The sequence below is a fragment of the Grampus griseus genome (genome assembly GCF_964374135.1).
Source record: "Grampus griseus genome assembly, chromosome: 5".
In the NCBI taxonomy this organism is placed as follows: Eukaryota; Metazoa; Chordata; class Mammalia; order Artiodactyla; family Delphinidae; genus Grampus; species Grampus griseus.
In genome coordinates this window covers 11,001,649-11,022,495 of record NC_138998.1, presented here as the reverse complement: position 1 = coordinate 11,022,495, position 20,847 = coordinate 11,001,649, and the positions used below count along the sequence as shown (strand labels likewise).

General features: G+C 38.9%; 1 protein-coding gene across 1 annotated transcript in view; it reads right to left on the bottom strand.

Annotated features, from left to right (window-relative positions):
- The window catches only part of LOC309822680 (collagen alpha-4(VI) chain-like), a gene marked incomplete at both ends in the record, with an annotated part of 71,946 nt that extends 53,316 nt beyond the window's left edge, over window positions 1-18,630 (bottom strand). Inside the window, 10 exon segments of the mRNA XM_082654640.1 lie at window positions 148-198; window positions 3,618-3,680; window positions 4,657-4,719; window positions 6,497-6,562; window positions 10,626-10,643; window positions 10,647-10,661; window positions 10,779-10,832; window positions 17,997-18,062; window positions 18,411-18,473; window positions 18,574-18,630. Coding sequence (XP_082510766.1) covers window positions 148-198; window positions 3,618-3,680; window positions 4,657-4,719; window positions 6,497-6,562; window positions 10,626-10,643; window positions 10,647-10,661; window positions 10,779-10,832; window positions 17,997-18,062; window positions 18,411-18,473; window positions 18,574-18,630 — 516 coding nt within the window.
- Between the last annotated feature and the right edge of the window lie 2,217 nt (window positions 18,631-20,847).

The window sequence follows — 20,847 nt, the reverse complement described above, 5'->3', positions numbered from 1 at the left end:
AAGCTGGAATTCTGGTAGCTACAATATGTCATAAACAACATGTAGAAATCATTCCTGGCATACCACTTGGGTAATAACACTTATTCTAGTGAAATAAAATAAAAACTACAGTCTTTAGTTGAGAAAAATCTGTAAGGTAACCCTCACCTTTGTTCCTTTTCTTCCTGGACGTCCATATCCATCTGGACTAGAAAGACCCTAAGAAAATGATACACAATGAATTGTAGAGTCATCCACATCAACACTTGGTCAATAATATTATCCAAACTAGGGCTTCCCTGGTGGCGCAGTGGTTGAGAGTCCGCCTGCCGATTCAGGGGACGCGGGTTCATGCCCCGGTCCGGGAAGATCCCACATGCCGCGGAGCGGCTGGGCCCGTGAGCCATGGCCGCTGAGCCTGTGCGTCCGGAGCCTGTGCTCCACAACGGAAGAGGCCACAACAGTGAGACGCCCGCATACCGCAAAAAAAAAAAAAAAAAAAATATTATCCGAACTCTTGGACAAATCAGCAGGTGCAAGGAGGTAGAGAAAGCAGAAGGAGCTTGGTGGAGGGTTGCAGGGGCTTGGTGGAGGTTTACCCTACTTTTACAGGATAAACACTAGGCTACCTTCATAGGCTAAGGAGCGGATAAGGGTTTAAAATTTTAAAAGACTATGAGATAAAACTTTATAAGACTATGAGATAAGTTTGTGTGTGTGTGTGTGTGTGTGTGTGTGTGTTAATTTTTAACCCTCTTTTCAGCAAGATTCTGACCTCAGCAAGATGCTACCTTGGTTGTAGGAAGCCAAGTCACTGTACAAAGTTCCCCCTGGGCTAACCTTGCTTTCTTTGTAGGATAAAATAACAATGGAAGAAGTTCCAGAATTGCTAAATCTCTAAGGATAAAGAGAAATCTGGGGGGTGGGGGGAAAGACTGGGATAGAGACAATGTCGTGCATATGATATAAAACCAGACAGACTTGAATTTTTATGCCACTTCCACTGGTTCTATGAGTGACCTTGGCCAAGTTACTCAGCCTCTATAAGATTCAGCCTCCTCATCTTTTAAATGGGGATAATAATATCATCTACAAAGCATGGTTTTTGGAAAGATTAAGTGGAATTGTGCATGGAAAGCACTTAGCATGATGCCAGGCACAGAGAAAGTACTTGATAAGTGGCCATTATTCTGCTGCTGGTGGTGGCTGGAGTATTGGTGATGTTGGCAGAGGAGTGTAATGGTGGTGGTGACGGTAGTGGTAGAGGGGTGGTGATTCATGGTAGTAGTGGTCATGGTGATGGTGATGTTGTTGGAGGTGGTGGTGGTGGAATTTGACATGGTGTTGATGATGATGGTCGCTATGAAAATGTGGACGATGCTACTGGGATCATAGCATCTGTACATGTAGACAGTGAGCATCCTGTAATAAAGAGTGAATTCAGAACCTTTTAGTTGTTCTTTGCTGAATGGACAAAGACTGTGCCTAAATCAAGTAGATCAGCTGAGGAAAAGTTTGTTTTTTTTTTTTTAATTTTAAGCCACAAGAATCATGGCTATGACCTAAGGAGGAAAGTTTGAAATATTAGAAAATAAAAAGGAAGGTAAAAAAAAAATTGCTAGAAATAAATTACTAAGGGGGAAAAAGGATGCAAATGAGGTTCAATTGCTGTTACACCAGCTTCTCTCTGCTTAAGGACATGCAGGGCCTCCAGCATCTTCAACTCCAGAGGCCCAAACTGTATATTTTGGAGATTCCCCCTCTGATGTGATACCTTCAAGAAAGGCATTGCTCCCCAGCTTTTTCTGTCCCAGAGAGAGGTCAGCAGGCACAAGCTTTGCGTTATTTTAAGTCAAGATATTTTAAAGCTAAACAGTGTTAACTTCATCATCTGATTTGAGTGTAGATGCATTTGATAGTAATCCTATTTTTTTTCCCTTTCCGCATTTAAGCTTCTTAGTCCTGTTTTTGTTTCCTCTCCTTGCTAATAACTGCAAGTTCAGTGCGGAGTGCAAAACAGCTGCAGGTCCTTCCTGCTGTTGATGAAAGAAATCTCAGAAACATGAGTTGGAAAGACAGCATTACTCTGTATTATAAAGCTAATTCCAGTGAGGTAATGAATTGAAAATAGTCATGAAATAACTAACTTGCTCTCATGTTCAGAGTGATGACTAAGGTAAAAATGCACAGCCCTGCAGATCATCCCTGGTCTCCAAAGATTATTGTTGTGCTCTGAATAATCAAACACAGACCCTTAAATGTTTGCAACTCTGATTGGCTGTCTTACTTGTTTTTTTGGAAAAAAAAAGTTTCATTGAACATCTCTGTATTCCTAAAGACTCAAATGCTTGTGAAATATCTTTGTCAAACAGAAGAGTCTCTTTGGAACTTCCCTCTTCAACAACATGTCAGAAGGCAAAATAAATCCTGAGACACCTTTGGATTCTTTATTGATATAAGGAGTTTGGGAGTCTTTGAACTATGTAGATTCACAACAGCTCTACTGATGATCATGTCATATTTGTGACCCCAAATATTCATCAAGAATGTTAGAATTTTGTGTGGAACAAAAACAAATAACAAGAAATTTGATCAGGAGTCCAAAACAGAGAAAGTAGACTTATAGGTTTCCCCCTTGGTCCTTGTAGACCCGGCGGTCCTCTTTCTCCTGCATCACCAAGCTCTCTCTTTTAAAATAAAAAGTAAAAATTAAATTAATTTTCTGCTATGAGTTCATGCAATTTTATGTCATTTTCCTTAGAGGTTTTATACTCCTTTCAAGTCCTCTTGGCATCATCCTACAGTCTAAGGTCAATATCTTCCTCTAGACTTTGTTCAATACAGGTAACTAACAAATATAGTGAAGATTTTGGTACTGAAAATTAACAAACCAGGTATGCAGCACGAGTTAAAGAATTTTATATTACTATGGCTTTTTCTAGGTGTAAGTGTATGAAACTATATTTGTGCTGAGTCTATGTTTATCTATCTATTGATGTATCTTTGTCTACTAATATATGTGTCCATCTAACCATCCATCTTTCTATATATCTGTCTAAATATCTTTCCTTCTCTGTATACATCTATCCAGCTACAAGATAATGGACAGTCAATATCACCACCAAGGGACTTCCCTGGTGGCACAGTGGTTAAGAATCCACCTGCCAGTGTGGGGGACACGGGTTGGATCCCTGGTCCTAGAAGGCCCCACATGCCGTGGAACAACTAAGCTCATGTGCCACAACTACCGAGCCTGCACTCTAGAGCTCCCAGCCATGAATACTGAGCCCACGCACCGCAAATACTGAGCCCGCATGCTGCAACTACTGAAGCCCGTGCGCCTACAGCCCGTGCTCCACAACAGGAGAAGCCACTGCAACGAGAAGCCCACACAGGCTAGAGAAAGCCCGTGGGCAGCAACAAAGACCCAATGCAGCCCCCCCCAAAAGAATATCCAAAGCCATGTCAAGTCTCTATTATCACAGAGTACTTATATATATATATATATATATATATATATATACATATATCATTACCAAGCACATCAGACACTCATGTTGGAAATGATCATATAAGGAGATATTCATATAAAAGATTCCAAGTTGCAGTCTAGGAAGTGTGTTTTTTCTGACATTTACCTTCATTCCTCTTGGTCCATCTTTTCCTTTTGAACCATTTGGCCCTGGAGGCCCAGGATTCCCCTGTAATAAGACCATGACCCAAATCATCTCTAATGTTTGATACAATTAATTTTATCCTCCAAAGTGCATAATAGACACATTTAACCTCTGAGCTGGCGTTTGAGGTAGGGCAGTAAGGTGTTCTGAGCAAGAGGCCATGTCCTCCACATACCAAGAACTGGAGGAATTACCTGTCTACTAGAGGGAAAAATACCATCTGATTAAGAGACTGGGAAGACAAAAGCCTGGACTTTTACCCACTCCAAATAGAAAATATGATCGAATGAGAATGAAAATGATACGATCAGTTATGGGGCTTGACTTTTCCCAACCAAGAGAGAGATGGCTTAGGCCATTCTGAATCTCCAGATACACTAATCCCTGGCTTAAATTATGCTGCTTGGGTTTTTAAAGCTATCTCAAATGCTCCTTCTGTAGGAAGCCACTCCTGATTGCCTGATCTGACCTGATTGCCTCAGCCTGATCTGACCCTTCTATGAACCACGGGATAGCAAGTGAGGGAGGCACTAAACAGGCACTAGAAAGACCCAAGCTGGTGGCCAGTTCAGCCACCTACTATCCAGATGAAAAGTAATTTGATCCCTTTGAGCCTCAGTTTTCTCCTCTACAAAACTGGGATAATTTTAAGCAATGCATCCTTATATGTTTGTAAGGAATAAATCAGTCATTTATGGCCCTTCGGTACTACTATTTTTTTCTTTCACTATAAGTAAGTATGAGCATGTGTTACACACCCCTGTGGCTCAAACCAATCTCATTCATCACTATATTCCAACAATATACTTAGAGAAGAAGGGGTACATAGCTGGTGATCAATGTCTACTGCCTCGAATTAGCTATTTCTAGAAATTCCTGATACCCACAGATCCTAGAACAAACAGTGTAGCTTTACATTATTTGTCCAGGGACATGCAGGACTATGAACTGAGCATTGGTAATGAGCAGCTGTGTTGAGCTGTTACTTTGTCAAACTTACCTGAGCACCCAGTAAGCCTTTTTCTCCAGAAATTCCTGGTGGTCCTCGCCTTCCTCTTGGTCTCTGGTCCACAGATGAAATTAAAATTCAACCAATTTTTATAGAGCTATTTATTTTCCACATAACCACAAAATTATCTTGGATGCTAATGGAAGTACAAATTAAGGTACTCTGGCCCATCACTATCTCATGTATCACATTTGAATCAAGCAGCCTCTGCCCTCCGAAGCACCCCAACTCACTCGCTCCAAACTCCCTCCATCTGAAGCAGGATGTATCTATATTTTTAACCACCTCTCCAGTTGAAGCTGATGAACACTAAAGTTTGAAAATTGCTTTTATATTTTAATTCACCCAACTAATTTTACATCCTAAAAGGGAAATGAGAGGAGCTGCTGGGATACTGATCTCCTTTGAAAAATCAACCTTTCCCTTATCCACACAAGGACTAAGGACAAGCGTTCGCATTCTGATATTACCAAGAACCCAAACACATCTAAGTGGCCTAATCTCACTGGGTACATTGCTGAGGAGCTGTTCATTTTCCCCAATCTATTTGACTTTATCGATTTTTGACACTTTAATTTTTCTCCAGCTTTTCTGAGAAATTCTTTCTATTAGAAGCATTGATCCTGGCTTCTATACTCCTGGGTGAGGTATTGTAATTATCTGTTTAAACAGACCATCATACCCACACCCAAGTGGGAAGGTGAGAATCAAGAGGAGTTTTTATGGATTATCTTACTCATGGTTGCTCCCCTTACATTGAGCTGTATAATAAAGTGAACTTAAAGAAGTCCAGGACACAACAACGGTGGGGGGCAGGGGGGGTGCCCACATTTGAATTAAGCCAGTGATCAAAAGGAAAGCCAAAAATATCTCTCAGTTGTTTCCCCCTAGATTCAGATACTATCTTCTATCATAAAATAAGTACAATTTCTAATAACACTTGATAACCCACTTCGTTCTTTAGTACTTTTGTCAAGTAGAAAAAACAGCAGAAACCTTCTCAATGACAATCTGACACTCATAGGAATTTCAAAATTGTGGAGAATGATTCAATGTGTTAGTAAAATCTTTTGTTTTAAAGTTCTCCTTTTGAGGATCCTTGGAAACAATTTGGCTTTCAAAATAAAGATGCAGAAAGTGTTCCAGAAGGGTTTACAGAATGACATATTTGGGTTATGCTTAGAAGATTACAGAAGAACTGGTTGGAGGTTTAATTTCTGGTTATTATCAATAGCTTGCAATGCCCCACTGGACTGAACTCCTTCAGCGCAAGACGCTTGCCTTAATGGTCTGAATGACCCAGGCATATTTGCAAAGTGCCCTCTGTATACCTGACACTCAATAAACACTTTGCTGATTTTTCCTGCCAAATTGAATACAATTTTAATGAATTAAACACTATTTGAGTAATTTGCATACACAGCTTCAGAGGCAGTAGTTAAGAGCATAGATTTTATAACTAGACTGCCTGAGTTTGAATCCCATGTCTATCACCTACAAAGAAAGCTATGTGGGCTTGGCCAATTTACCTAACTTCTCCATCCCCACTCCATTTCTCCCCTGTAAAATGGGGATGATAAAACCTCCCCATTGAAGGATTGAATGAGCTAATACAAGCTCTAAGGGTCATACATAGGACATAGTAATTGCTCAAAAGATATTAGCTACCAGGGTTTAACCTGCCCAGAAGAGAGACTATACAATTTTCTTTGGGAGGCCCTGGGAGGGAGGCATCCTAGACCATTCTGATACATGTTAAATCCCTATCAAAGAATTTAAGTTAAAAATTCAAACAAGTAGTCTTCAGCACTAAAAATAAGTTCCCTGATACAATCTGTGAGCCTGGATACCCAAGTTCTCCTTCGTAACCCCGTTCACCAGATTCTCCACGCACACCCTGTCAAAACGAATAAAACTTAGTGAGTTCACTAGGCACCTTCAGTGTCCCTATTGAAGGCAACCTTCCCTGCAAGGTGTCACTTGAAAGCCATAAGAGAAAGGCAAAAAAGATCTGCGTGTCTGCGTTCAGTCCCCTTAGGATCAGAGTTGGAAAGGAAATTGCGGGGGTTGGGGTGTGGTTCCCACTTATTTGGTAAGGAAAATGCAGAACCACATTTTTACTGTCTTTCCCAGTCTCCTTCCAATATCTAAGCTAGTGGTGGAAGCAAAAATACTTTGTTTAAACAACCCAAACTCCCATTTTACATAATAACTGGTTCCTAAAAGTGCATCCACTCCTTTTAAGGGACATGGGCTAAATGCTTGCTGGTGTTAAGGATGCTTATCCCATGTGAGGAAACTCAGAATGTTGAGCACAGCAACAAGTGTGACATTTTGGAACAAAAGCACAAAAAGCACACAAAGAAATAGCAGAAAACTGGCTTTAAAACCCTACAGATTCTTACAGCATTAAGCTAGTTTTCTAGGCAAGGGGTGAGCTGTTAAACTGATTCATCCGGTAACTGATTTAATTTCTCCCTCAAATATCTTCATTTCTACAGAGGAGATGTGTTTTCTAAAATTGAGGGTAATACCCACTCTGTGAATGATGCTGCCTTCTTTCTCATGTTGCTCACATGTTGACTAGGTTACTGATTATTCATAGATTTGCAAGGAGAAGAAATCCTAAACTAAAATGAGTCAATTTGTGGATCAAATACTAGTGCTTCTTAAGTTTTTTAGACCATTCAGATAAATAAGAAGCACTTCTATTAATCATTATGGTTAAATCATTCTGTTCTTCAAGAGTTGATATCTAGATTTATAAATGTGAATCAAGTCTTAAAAAGCATGTAGCTAGAAATTTTGAAACAGGTTGTGAAATGTTGTTTAATGTGCATATCACATTAGTGACATTCATGGTGCAACACTTCGGAAAACAATATGGCTCTATACAGCAAAGGTCAGACTCTTTTATTGTAACTCCATGCCTATATATTTTTTTTAACTTTTTTAAAATTGAAGTATAGTTAATTTACAATCTTGTGTTAGTTTCAGGTGTATATACATTTATATTTATATATATATATATATACACACACATATTTATATTCTTTCTCATGTTCTTTTCCTTTATAGGTTATCACAAGATATCAAATATAGTTCTCTGTGCTATACAGTAGGTCCTTGTTGGTTATGTATTTTATATATAGTAGTGTGTATATGTTAATCCCAAACTCCTAATTTATGCATGCCTATACATTTATATTAAGAAAATTGTCAGCGAAGCAAAAGCAAGAACAAAACAAAAACCTTGTAATACAGCTTTTCTTTACATCACTGACCATGACATCTAAAAAAATAGAAATACCTAAATGTTCAACATAAAAGTAGTTTAGTAAGTCATTTTTCTTCAGCAGAGTAAGATATAATGTTTTAAAGTGATAATAGGAAGATTTGGAAACACAGAAAATCAGATATAAAATAGTGTATTCATTATAATAACCCCTTATTACCTATGCAAGTAAAGGAAACACACAAACATAAAAATAATTGCAGGACAGTGGTGAGTTAGTGGACATTTTAAAAGGTAATGATATACTTAACTTTATCATAATTAACAAATTAAAATTTTCCCTTATTGACAAAACAATCTATGCATAGATTTATTTGCCATAGTACAATCTTTTCCATAAATAAAATATTAGTTAGAATTTCATTTTATTATGCATCTTGCAAAAGCCAACATATCTAATTCTATAGACAATAACAAGCCATATTTTCCCAAGGTCAAAGGAATGTTGTAATTTGGAGTTCAGCACCTCTGTAAGCTATATTCTTCCAACAGTATTGGCTGCTCTTTAGCAAGTTATAGCCTCAAAACATAAATCAGTCTATATGATCACTGCTCCAACACTGGGTTAACTAGCAAACCATTGGCTTGTTATATAAACCCAGTTCACCCTGGAGTCTGCAAATAGTTATGAATTTTATCTCTTACTAAAAAATCAAAGCTTGAATAGATAAAAGAGTAAAGAACTATAGGGATTGTTGAAAAAGAGCCAAAACTATAGGGATTCATCAAGATGACAAGGTATTAATGGGAGAGGCTTTCTATTAAAGATGGCAGTGTGCACACACTTTGCTCCCAAAATGAGAGGTTGCTGTTCCCAAAGCTGTCCCCAGAAGACAACAGTGCAGAGGCCCAAAGAGACATCAGCCTGGATGAGAGGAGGAGGACAGATGGCCCAGGAAGGAGGAATCTAAGAAAAATAAACCTCACATGTTTGAGTATATTGGGAGGTAATCAGTTGTGTCAAAGAGCTTTATGATTAACTAGTAATAGGCACACAGAACACAAAACAAATGGGGAGAGAGGGTGACTCAAGGAATATCACAGTTAGATAGCTGTAACTGCTATTTATCAGTCAACATCTGAATAATGAATTGATTTGAACAAAAGTGGAGAAAATAAGTGTATTTTAAGAATGAGTTGGGGGGAAGCATATGGAGGAGATGGACAGGTTAAGAAAAATCTTTATCCCCCACTGGAAGAAATCAATAGAAAAACATCTAAAACTGAAAACCAAGAAATAGCCAAGTAAGTATGTTCTTTAGAAAAATGGCAATAATACCAGAAGGAACAGCCCCAAGAGATGAAAATAAGTGCGCCTGAAGACCTGGGAAAAAATGGGCAGGGAAACGTTTTTCATTATACGCTTGCAAGTGCGATTTGACTTTAAATTTACCACAGGTTCAGCTCTGGTTTCAATTAAATAAAAAGGAAAAACACAGGAGATGGAGTTCAGTTTAGGGAACCAAAAGTAACCAAGACCCAGGTGAGCAGAGGACCCACTGTCAATGGCTATTTAGATAAACTGCACATAGCATTGCAAAAGTATTAAATAATTTAAGAGTAGGAAATTCCTTCCACTGCGTAGAGTCACTGAATTTCCCTAAAACTTAGCCTAGTCAACTCGTAGGCTATTTCTTTCTGCCTTTCGGGGGGCTAAAAACAATAGGCTAAAATGATAGTTCAAGACATTATTTATGTCACAAGTGCTATAAAACTGAATTCAAAGCACAAGAAATGGTCTATTTAAGAATTTATTTCAATCTTAACATTTTATGAGACAGATTAAGATTTTACTTGGTGTCAACAGAATTTGTTTGGATTTGTGAGACTTGGGATTTCTCAATAGCTATGCTTTCCAACATGTTTGGTTTGAAGCCACATACACACACACTCATTCGCAGGCTCAGAAATGACATAAATCAGTCTCTGACTTTTCCTCCATCTCTAAATCATGAGAATGCTAGAAAAAAATACCAGCAGAGCACGACCAGAATATGTTAGAAAGGAATCTACATAACAAATTTAACTCTCATTTTGTACAAAAATTTTGAAGAGTTTCCTAATCTTTGGATTTGAATCCAAAGCTATGTAGCCTCTAACAACTAACTTCACTTTGCTAAACCTCTATTTCCTCTCTTAGCCCTAAAAATTAACTAATGATGCTCATAACTCCTGGGGTTGCAGAAAGGTTTACATGAGGTCATATAAATAAAGGTCTAGTGCAGTGACTGGTGCTAGGTAAATGCTCAGTAAAATATGATTCCCCCACAGAGATATCCCATTCTACCCTGAAATCACACTATTCCTTCTTTGGAAATAGTAAAAGTTCAATTTTTTACCTTTATTTAGTGACTATGAGATCCCCTTATGCACCCACAGGAAGTCCCACTTCTTTAAATGGAAAAATCATCATTTCAGAGGTAAAAGCAATTCTTTAAGATGTTAGCTTATTTTCCATCTAAATGAAATATTATAGCAGGTTGGAGAGGGAGCAGAGAAGAACCATACAGACTTCTCCTTCTTCATGGAAAAGGTCTCCATAGAAATTTCCCAGGGATCATGCAGCCTCCAACAACCCAACCAACACTCCCCTTTATATGAGAGAACTTATATAAAGTAGCCATATATGTGGAACAAGAAGCCACTCTTCTCAGAAAGCACTGACCTTTAGCCCTGGCAGACCTCATCTTCCTCTTGAACCCTAAGGAGAGAAGGGAAGCAGAGACCTTACAGAAGGAAACAAGCCAGTTTTCACCCCATCATACCTCTATCCTCCACAAAAGCAGATGAAATACATCCCACAAGTGGCTATACCTACCTGAGGGCCAACATTTCCCGTTTCTCCCTGAGGTCCATCGATACTAGAAATTCCCTGGAAAGAAAGAGGTAAGGGAAAGACCAGTTTAGATGTCTACACACTTCTGAGTTGACTCTCTAGTCATGGGCTGCCCCATACAAAAGCCACTAACTAACCCCATGTGACTACTATGTTTAAATTAATCTAAAGTAAATTAAATTTAAAATTTTAGTTTCCTCAGTTACAGTAGGTACATTTCAAGTGTTCAATAAACACATGTGGCTTGTGGCTACCATATTGGGCAGCACGTATATAGAAAATTTCCATGATCTCAGAAACTTCTATTGGTCAGCACTCCTCTAGAAGCAAATGGATTTAATTCTGGTGTTTTAAAATATCCATGTCATAAGCATTCTTTACCCAAAGATTGTTTGACAACACCTCAGGGTTCCCCATGCTGGGACAGTAGTCATAGGTGTTCTCCAACAAGCCATGCTTAATGCTTGAACAATGCTGGCACTTCCCTCTCTATCTGCATCATGTAGGGTACAGCTGGAAAATGAAAACAGGAGGCAAAAGAGTGTGTCTCTGCACACATGGAGTAATGGGTACACAGGGGATGCTATACACAGTCAGATGAGGGAACTCTCTAGAGCTCTCACTTACTTAGGGTCAGAAAACGAGTGGTGTCCAGAGAAAAAATGAGTCCAAGTTTCAGGAGAAATGGAAAACCCCCTTGGATGACAAGTAGGAATATTTTAGATAACTATTCAGTGAAGTAACATGTTAACTCAATAAGAATACATAAATTGGGAAAGAATATGAAATACAGAAACAAAAAAATTTTGGACAAAGCTGTTCTTCCAACTGTTATTTATAATAGATAAAATTCTGAAGCAATTTGAATATTCCACAATACTAGGGAAGTGTTATTTAATTATGGTAGAAACACTTATTGAAATTATTTTTACCAAAAATTTATATGGTAGAAAAAAATTGTGTTATCATGTCTTTCTTTTCAAGTATGCTAGATTTTGTGAAAAAATAAGTTATCCCAAACAAGGAGAAAGACAAAATGATGATTCCTCACATTTCTATATTGTTTTTTGTATTGTTTTCTATATTGGACATTTTTTAATAAGCTCATGAGATCCTCATCTGACTTTCTCAGGGAGAAGAACTTTGGCATCAACAAGTTAGGAGCAGAGATTGGTTCAAGATGGCCGAGTAGAAGGATGTGTTCTCACTCCCTCTTGTGAGAGCACCAGAATCACAATTAACTGCTGAACAATCATTGACAGGAACACACTGGAACTCACCAAAAAACAGACCCCACATCCAAAGACAAAGGAGAGGTCACAATGAGATGGTAAGAGGCACAATCACAATAAAATCAAATCCCATAACTGCTGGGTAGATGAATCACAAACTGAAGAACACTTATACCACAGATCTCCACGCACTGCAGTGAAGGTTCTGAGCCTCACATCAGGCTTCCCAACCAGGGGGTCCGGCAACGGGAGGAGAAATTCCTAGAGAGTCACACTTTGAAGGCTAGCAGGATTTGATTGCAGGACTTCAACAGGACTGTGGGAAACACAGACTCCACTCTTGGAGGGCACACACAAAGGAGTGTGCACATCAGGACCCAGGAGAAGGAGCAGTGATCCCATGAGGGACTGAACCATACTGACCTGCTAGTGTTGGAGGGTCCCCTGCAGAGACAGGGGTTGGCTGTGTCTCACCCTGAGGACAAGGACACTGACAGCAAAAGTCCTGGGAAGTACTCCTTGGCATGAGCCCTCCCAGAATCAGCCATTAGCCCCACTAAAGAGCCCAGGTAGGCTCCAGTGTTGGGTCACCTCAGGCCAAACAGCCAAAACGGAGAGAACCCAGCCCCACCCAGCAGCAGACAAGCGGGTTAAAGTTTTACTGAGCTCTCCCCACCAGAGAAACAACCAGCTCTACCCACCACCAGTCCCTCCCATCAAGAAACTTGCACAAGCATCTTAGATAGACTCATCCACCAGAGGGCAGACAGCAGAAGCAAGAAGAACTAAAATCCTGCAGCCTGTGGAACAAAAAAAAACCACATTCACAAAAAGGTAGACAAGATGAAAAGGCAGAAGGCTATGTGCCAGATAAAGGAACAAGATAAAACCCAAAAAAACAAATAAATGAAGTGGAGATAGGCAACCTTCCAGAAAAAGAATTGAGAATAATGATAGTAAAGATGATCCAGGACCTCAGAAAAAGAATGGAGGCAAAGATTGAGAAGAAGCAAGACATGTTTAACAAAGACCTAGAAGAATTAAAGAACAAACAGAGATGAACAATACAATAAGGAATTATTGTAGGAGGAATCAATAGCAGAATAACTGAGGCAGAAGAACAAATAAGTGACCTGGAAGACAGAATGGTGGAATTCACTGGTGTGGAACAGAATAAACAAAAAAGAATGAAAAGAAATGAAGACAGACTAAGAGACCTCTGGGACAACATTAAACACAACAACATTCGCATTATAGGAATCCCAGAAGGAGAAGAGAGAGGGAAAGGACCCAAGAAAATATTTGAAGAGATTATAGTTCAAAACTTCCCTAAAATGGGAAAGGAAATAGCCACCTAAGTCCAGGAAGCACAGAGAGTCCCAAACAGGATAAACCCAAGGAGAAACACACTGAGACACAGAGTAATCAAATGGGCAAAAATTAAAGACAAACAAAAATTATTGAAAGTAACAAGGGGAAAACGACACATAACATTCAAGGGAACTTCCATAAGGTTAACAGTTGATTTCTTAGCAGAAACTCTACAAGCCAGAAGGGAGTGGCATGACATATTTAAAGGGATGAAAGGGGAAAACCTACAACCAAGATTACTCTACCCAGCAAGGATCTCATTCACATTCGATGGAGAAATTAAAAACTTTACAAACAAGCAAAAGCTACGAGAGTACAGAACCACCAAACCAGCTCTGCAACAAATGCTAAAGGAACTTCTCTAGTCAGGAAACACAAAAGAAGTAAAAGACCTACCAAAAAAAAAAAAGAAAACAATTAAGAAAATGGTATAAGGAACATACATATCGATAACTATCTTAAATATAAATGGATTAAATGATCCAACCAAAAGACACATGCTCGCTACATGGATACAAAAACAAGACCCGTATATATGCTGTCTACAAGAGACCCTTTTCAGATCTAGGGAAACATACAGACTGAAAGTGAGGGGATGGAAAAAGATATTCCATGCAAATGGAAATCAAAAGAAAACTGGAGTAGCAATTCTCATATCAGACAAAATACACTTTAAAATAAAGAATGTTACAAGAGACAAGGAAGGACACTACATAATGATCAAGGGATCAACCAGAAAAGATATAACAATTGTAAATATTTATGCACCCAACACAGGAGCAACTCAATACATAAGGCAAATGCTAATAGCCATAAAAGGGGAAATCAACAGTAACACAATCATAGTAGGGGACTTTAACACCACACTTTCACCAACGGACAGATCATCAAATATGAAAATAAATAAGGAAACACAAGCTTTAAATGACACATTAAATGAGATGGATTTAATTGATATTTATAGGACATTCCATCCCCAAACAACAGAATACACTTTCTTCTCAAGTGCTCATGGAACTTTCTCCAGGATAGATCATATGTTCGGTCACAAATCAAGCCCTGGTAAATTTAAGAAAATTGAAATCATATCAAGTATCTTTTCCGACCACAATGCTAGGAGACTAGATATCAATTACAGGAAAATATCTGTAAAAAATAAAAACACATGGAGGCTAAACAATACGCTACTAAATAACAAAGAGATCACTGAAGAAATTAAAGAGGAAATCAAAAAACACCTAGAAACAAATGACAATGAGAACACGAGGAATCCAAACCTATGGGATGCAGCAAAAGCAGTTCTAAGAGTGAAGTTTATAGCAATAAAATCCTACCTCAAGAAACAAGAAACATCTCAAATAAGCAACCTAACATTACATCTAAAGCAATTAGACGAAGAGGACCAAAAAACCCCAAAGTTAAAAGAAGGAAAGAAATCATAAAGATCAGATAAGGAATAAATGAAAAAGAAATGAAGGAAACAATAGCAAAGATCAATAAAACTAAAAGCTGGTTCTTTGAGAAGATAAACAAAATTGATAAACCATTAGTCAGACTCATCAAGAAAAAAAGGGAGAAGATGAAAATCAATAGAATTAGAAATGAAAAGGGAAAAGTAGCAACTGACACTGCAGAAATCCAAAGGATCATGAGAGAATCCTACAAGCAACTATATGCCACTAAAATGGACAACCTGGAAGAAATGGACAAATTCGTAGAAAAGCTCAACCTTCCCACACTGAACCAGGAAGAAATAGAAAATATAAACAGACCAATCACAAGCACTGAAATTGAGATGGTGATTAAAAATCTTCCAGCAAAAAAAAGCCCAGGACCAGATGGCTTCACAGGCAATTCTATCAAACATTTAGAGAAGAGACAACACCTATCCTGCTCAAACTATTCCAAAATATACAAGAGGGAAGAACACTCCCAAACTCATTCTATGATGCCACCATCACTCTGATACCAGAACCAGACAAAGATGTCACAAAAAAAGAAAACTACAGGTCAATAACACTGATGAATAGAGATGCAAAAATCCTCAACAATATACTAGCAAACAGAGTCCAACAGCACATTAAAAGGATCATACACTACGATCAAGTGGGTTTTGACCCAGGAATGCAAGGATTCTTCAATATATGCAAATCAATCAATGTGATACACCATATTAACAAACAGAAGGAGAAAAACCATATGATCATCTCCGTAGATGCAGAAAAAGGTTTTGACAAAATTCAACACCCATGTATGATAAAAACCCTCCAGAAAGTAGGCATGGAGGGAAGTTGCCTCAACATAATAAAGGCCATATATGACAAACCCACAGCCAACATCATTCTCAATGGTGAAAACCTGAAACCACTTCCCTTAAGATCAGGAACAAGACAAGGTTGTCCACTCTCATGACTATTATTCAACATACTTTTGGAAGTCTTAGCCACAGCAATCACAGAAGATAAAGATATCCAAATTGGAAAAGAAGGAGTAAAACTATCACTCTTTGCAGATGACATGATACTATATAGAGAATCCTAAAGATGTCACCAGAAAACTACTAGAACTAATCAATGAATTTGGTAAAGTAGCAGGATACAAAGTTAATGCACAGAAATCTCTTGCATTCGTATACACTAATGCTGAAAAATCTAAAAGAGAAATTAAGGAAACACTCGCATTTACCACTGCAACAAAAAGAATAAAATACCTAGGAATAAACCTACCTAGGAGACAAAAGACCTGTATGCAGAAAACTATAAGACATTGATGAAAGAAATTGAAGATGATACAGACAGATGCAGAGATTTACCATGTTCTTGGATTGGAAGAATCAACATTGTGAAAATGACTATACTACCAAAAGCACCCTACAAATTCAATGCAATCCCTATCAAACTACCAATGGCATTTTTCACAGAACTAAAACAAAAATTTTCACAATTTGTATGGAATCACAAATGACCCCGAACAGCCAAAGCAATCTTGAGAAAGAAAAACGGAGCTGGAGAAATCAGGCTCCCTGACTTCCGACTATATTACAAAGCTACAGTAATCAAGACAGTATGGTACTGGCACAAAAACAGAAATATAGATCAATGGAACAGGATAGGAAACTAGGATAGTATAAAGCAATCCCACTACTGGGCATATAAACCCATGCACACATGGTCACCTTATTTTTGATAAAGCAGGCAGAACATACAATGGAGAAAAGACAGCCTCTTCAATAAGTGGTGCTGGAAAAACTGGACGGCTACATGTAGAAGAATGAAATTAGAACATTCCCTAACACCATACACAAAAATAAACTCAAAATGGATTAAAGACCTAAATGTAAGGCCAGACACTATAAAACTCTTAGAGGAAAACATAGGCAGAAAACTCTATGACATAAATTACAGCAAGATCGTTTTTGACCCACTGCCTAGAGAAATGGAAATAAAAACAGACAAACAAACAAAAAAAACAAATGAGACCTAATGAAACTTCAAAGCTTTTGCACAGCAAAGGAAAACATAAACAAGTTGCAAAGACAACCCTCAGAATGGGAGAAAATATTTGCAAATGAAGCAACTGACAAATGATTAATCTCCAAAATATACAAGCAGCTCATGCAGCTCAGTACCAAAAACACAAACAACCGAATTCCAAAATGGACAGATGAACTAAAGAGACATTTCTCCAAAGAAGATATACAGGTTGCCAACAAACACATGAAAGGATGCTCAACATCACTAATCATTAGAGAAAAAGAAACAAAATTGAGTTACTTGTAGTGAGTGGACCCAGATGGACCTAGAGTCTGTCATACAGAGTGAAGTAAGTCAGAAAGAGAAAAACAAATACCGTATACTAACACATATATATGGAATCTAAAAAATAAGAAGGTTCTGAAGAACCTAGGGGCAGGACAGTAATAAAGATGCAGACGTAGAGAATGAACCTGAGGACATGGGAAGGGGAAGGGTAAGCTGGGAAGAAGTGAGAGAGTGGCATGGACATATATACACTACCAAATGTAAAATAGATAGCTAGTGAGAAGTAGCCACATAGCACAGGAAGGTCAGCTCTGTGCTTTGTGACCACCTAGAGGGGTGGGATAGGGAAGGTGGGAGGGAGAGAGATGCAAGAGGTAAGAGATATGGGGATATATGTATAGCTGATTCACTTTGTTATAAAGCAGAAACTAACACACAATTGTAAAGCAATTATACTTCAATAAAGTTGTTAAAAATAAATAAAATAAAATAAAATTGGAGACTTTTAATACTGGAAAGATCTTAGGCATCATTGAGTCTGAAAATTTCATTCTGGAGATGAAGAAACCAAGGACAAACAAGGTAAAGTAACTTATATTACTAATGTTGTGGGAAATAAGATTTGTACAAAAAGAAAAACTAAGAGACATGGATGCTAGGCAAGGATACAAGTGGAGATTAGCATTCAGAGTTCCTGTTTCCATAGATATCGGAGTCCCACAGGTTTGCTTTCTGTTTTTCTATGTTGATCCAACTGGAATACCCAAGTCTCCTCCACCAGCTAGCATCTGCTCCCGTGGGTACCAGTATCCCCAAGCAAACAGAGACCATCTTACCTGGTGTCCATGCCTTCCTTTTTCTCCCTTAGGGCCTTGGATGAAAGTATCAATTCCAGGATCCCCCTGAGAAAGTAAAAGTTTTCTTAGCTCAAATGGACAGGAAAGACAGGAAAAGAAAATATAGGAAGTCATATTTTTTAAAAAAAGAAAGGTACCAAAGTCGTGACTTTTCATTTTCTGGATCTGCTCAGTAATCCCAGATAACCAATGCAATTAAAATTCCAAACTCTTTGAGAGCCCAATTGTTCTATAAGATGGGTTTCCTCTCAAATCTCTTATTTGTAGCAATACTTAGATAGGCTGAACAGATGCCTCATTAATGAATAATTTGTTGTTCTCTGCCATTGTGCCCATGCAAACAGTTCACAATCCTTGTATTAAAGCAGCAGAAATCCCTCAACCGCCACTCACAGAATCTCCCCTCAGCCCCGGCTCTCCATGCTCTCCAGGTTTTCTGGATGGTCCCTTCAGGCCCTTAAATCACATTAAAAAAAAAAAGTGTCACTTTTTAAAATCACCTATTGCCTAAAGGGAGAGGGGAAGTGAGACTCAAATTAAAAGAGCAATTTAGTACTTGAACTTTAAAGCATTCGCTGTCAAAGAGGTGAGAATGAGACATGGAAAAATACATACTTTTATTGGAAATCTGTGATATGCTTGGCTCTAGATGTGCCTTACCTCATTTAACACTCACAACTCAAGAATTAACCCATTTGTGTATGAGGAAGTTGGACCTCGTCTCCCTACCTCCAAACCCCTGGATCTTTCCACAACTTCCTGATGCTCCCACACAAAAACACATGTAAGAAAATGAAGAAGGCTTTCTTCATCACAGATGTGCACAGCATTAGCAGAGCAAGATCTCATGAAAAAAGAGAAGAAAAAAGAGAAAAATACTTGCAGGGCTCCTGACTGCTGTAGACAGGGAACCAGAGAGGTGGAGCAACTTGCCATGAGACTATGACATGATAAGCAAATGGTTGCTTCTCTCACAATCTGCTGTTAATTGTACCATCTTTGTGTCCTAGATCCTACAGAGCCACAGAGTTGGAGAGAGCCCCCCACCAGAGGAACCTTCCTCAGAGGATGTTATGTACATGGTTCTGGTGGTTACACAGCATACTCTGAAAACAGTGAAGTAGGGACCACCTCTGAGATCTGGGTCTCAGACACACAGGGAATGGGAAAATCTCTGGACTCCACAAGAAGCCACTTCCAAATGTTACTGAAGACCCCTCCTCACCTCTTCCCTGGCCTGATATAGTGGTAAGAGGAAGTTCATTAATTCCAAATTCCCATGCTGCTGCTTAATTTACCAGCAAGGCAAATTTATTTGACTTCTTTAAGACAATTTTCTCATTTGTGAAACTGATATATTTATCTTATAAGGCTGTCATAGGGAGTCAATGGAATAATAAATTAAAATGCTGAGTACAAAGCCTGGCATATGGTTCTTATTATGTTTTGTTCAACATCTAGTCCCTCCTTTTTCTGATCCAGACACTGGCTTCCACAGTAATCTTCCAAACCTGTAGCTTTAACATGTTCTTCCTTGCCTAGAAACTTTCAGTATTTTCTAGGCAAACTGATTACTCAGTAGGAAAAAACAAGACCCTTAAACTTGGCATTAAGTTGACTCCAACTTGTCCATCCAGACTTCACTCCCATTCTTTATACTTTTTATCTCTCCCTCCACTCCTGTTAAATTGGAATCCTTGTTTGTCCAAACCAGCTCTGAGTTCTTCTAACTCTAAGCCTTTCCTTTTTCTTAACCTGGAATACCTTGTGCGTGCCTCTCACAGAGGTCTGTGTAGAGAATGTCTTGATTTCCTGTGTGCCCTGGAATGCCCAAGTCCTGTCCACCCTCGGCACATTCTAAAATGCCCACAGGACCTCAGTAGAGAAGGCTGGTCTCTTCCTGCTTCGACCTCCCTCACAATCTGGTTGTTACTCGTGCTTTATTTCATCCCATCTTTACTCCCTCAATGAAGCCTTCTTGACTGCACAGTCTGGATCAGAATGTGCTACCATTTACCACACCTTCATGTACTTATCTCAGCAGTAATCTTATATCTATTTCCATGATTACTTCATTCATGTCTGTCTCTCCCCATAGAGGCCAGTTCTGAGACACAAAACTCATACCTGTTCTGTTCCAGTCACGTCTGTATTAAAACAGATGCTCAGGGCTTCCCTGGTGGCTCAGTGGTTGAGAGTCCACCTGCCAATGCAGGGGACATGGGTTCGTGCCCCAGTCCGGGAAGATCCCACATGCTGCAGAGCGGCTGGGACCGTGAGCCATGGCCGCTGAGCCTGCGCGTCCAGAGCCTGTGCTCTGCAACGGGAGAGGCCACAACAGTGAGAGGCCCGCGTACCACAAAAACAAAAACAAAAGACTACGCAGTGCAATACTGCAGCCACTAGGCTGTTTAGCACTTGAACTGTAGCTAGTGTGACTGAGAGAAATGAAATTTTAAGTTTTGCTGAATTTTCATGTATTTTAATTTAAATAGTCACACATGTCTAGTGCCCACTGTATTGAACAGTGCAAGTATAGAATGAGTTCGATTCACCTATCTCACAGATAAGGAAAATAAGACCTAGAAAGGCAAAGTAACTGTGTAAATCTGTTTGAAGAGCCAGCATTAGAAACCAGGTCCCTTGACATCTAGCCCATACCCTGGACTGCCATAAAGAAGATTAAATTGAAAGCCCATGTTACAGAAAGGCAAAGACCACATGAGAGTTTAGGTGGAAAAGGGCTGGAGAAGGTTGTTGTACTTCAGGGACAGTAAATCCTGAAGGGACAGTCACTTCTAGATTCTAAATCCCACTTCTGAGAAGTTTG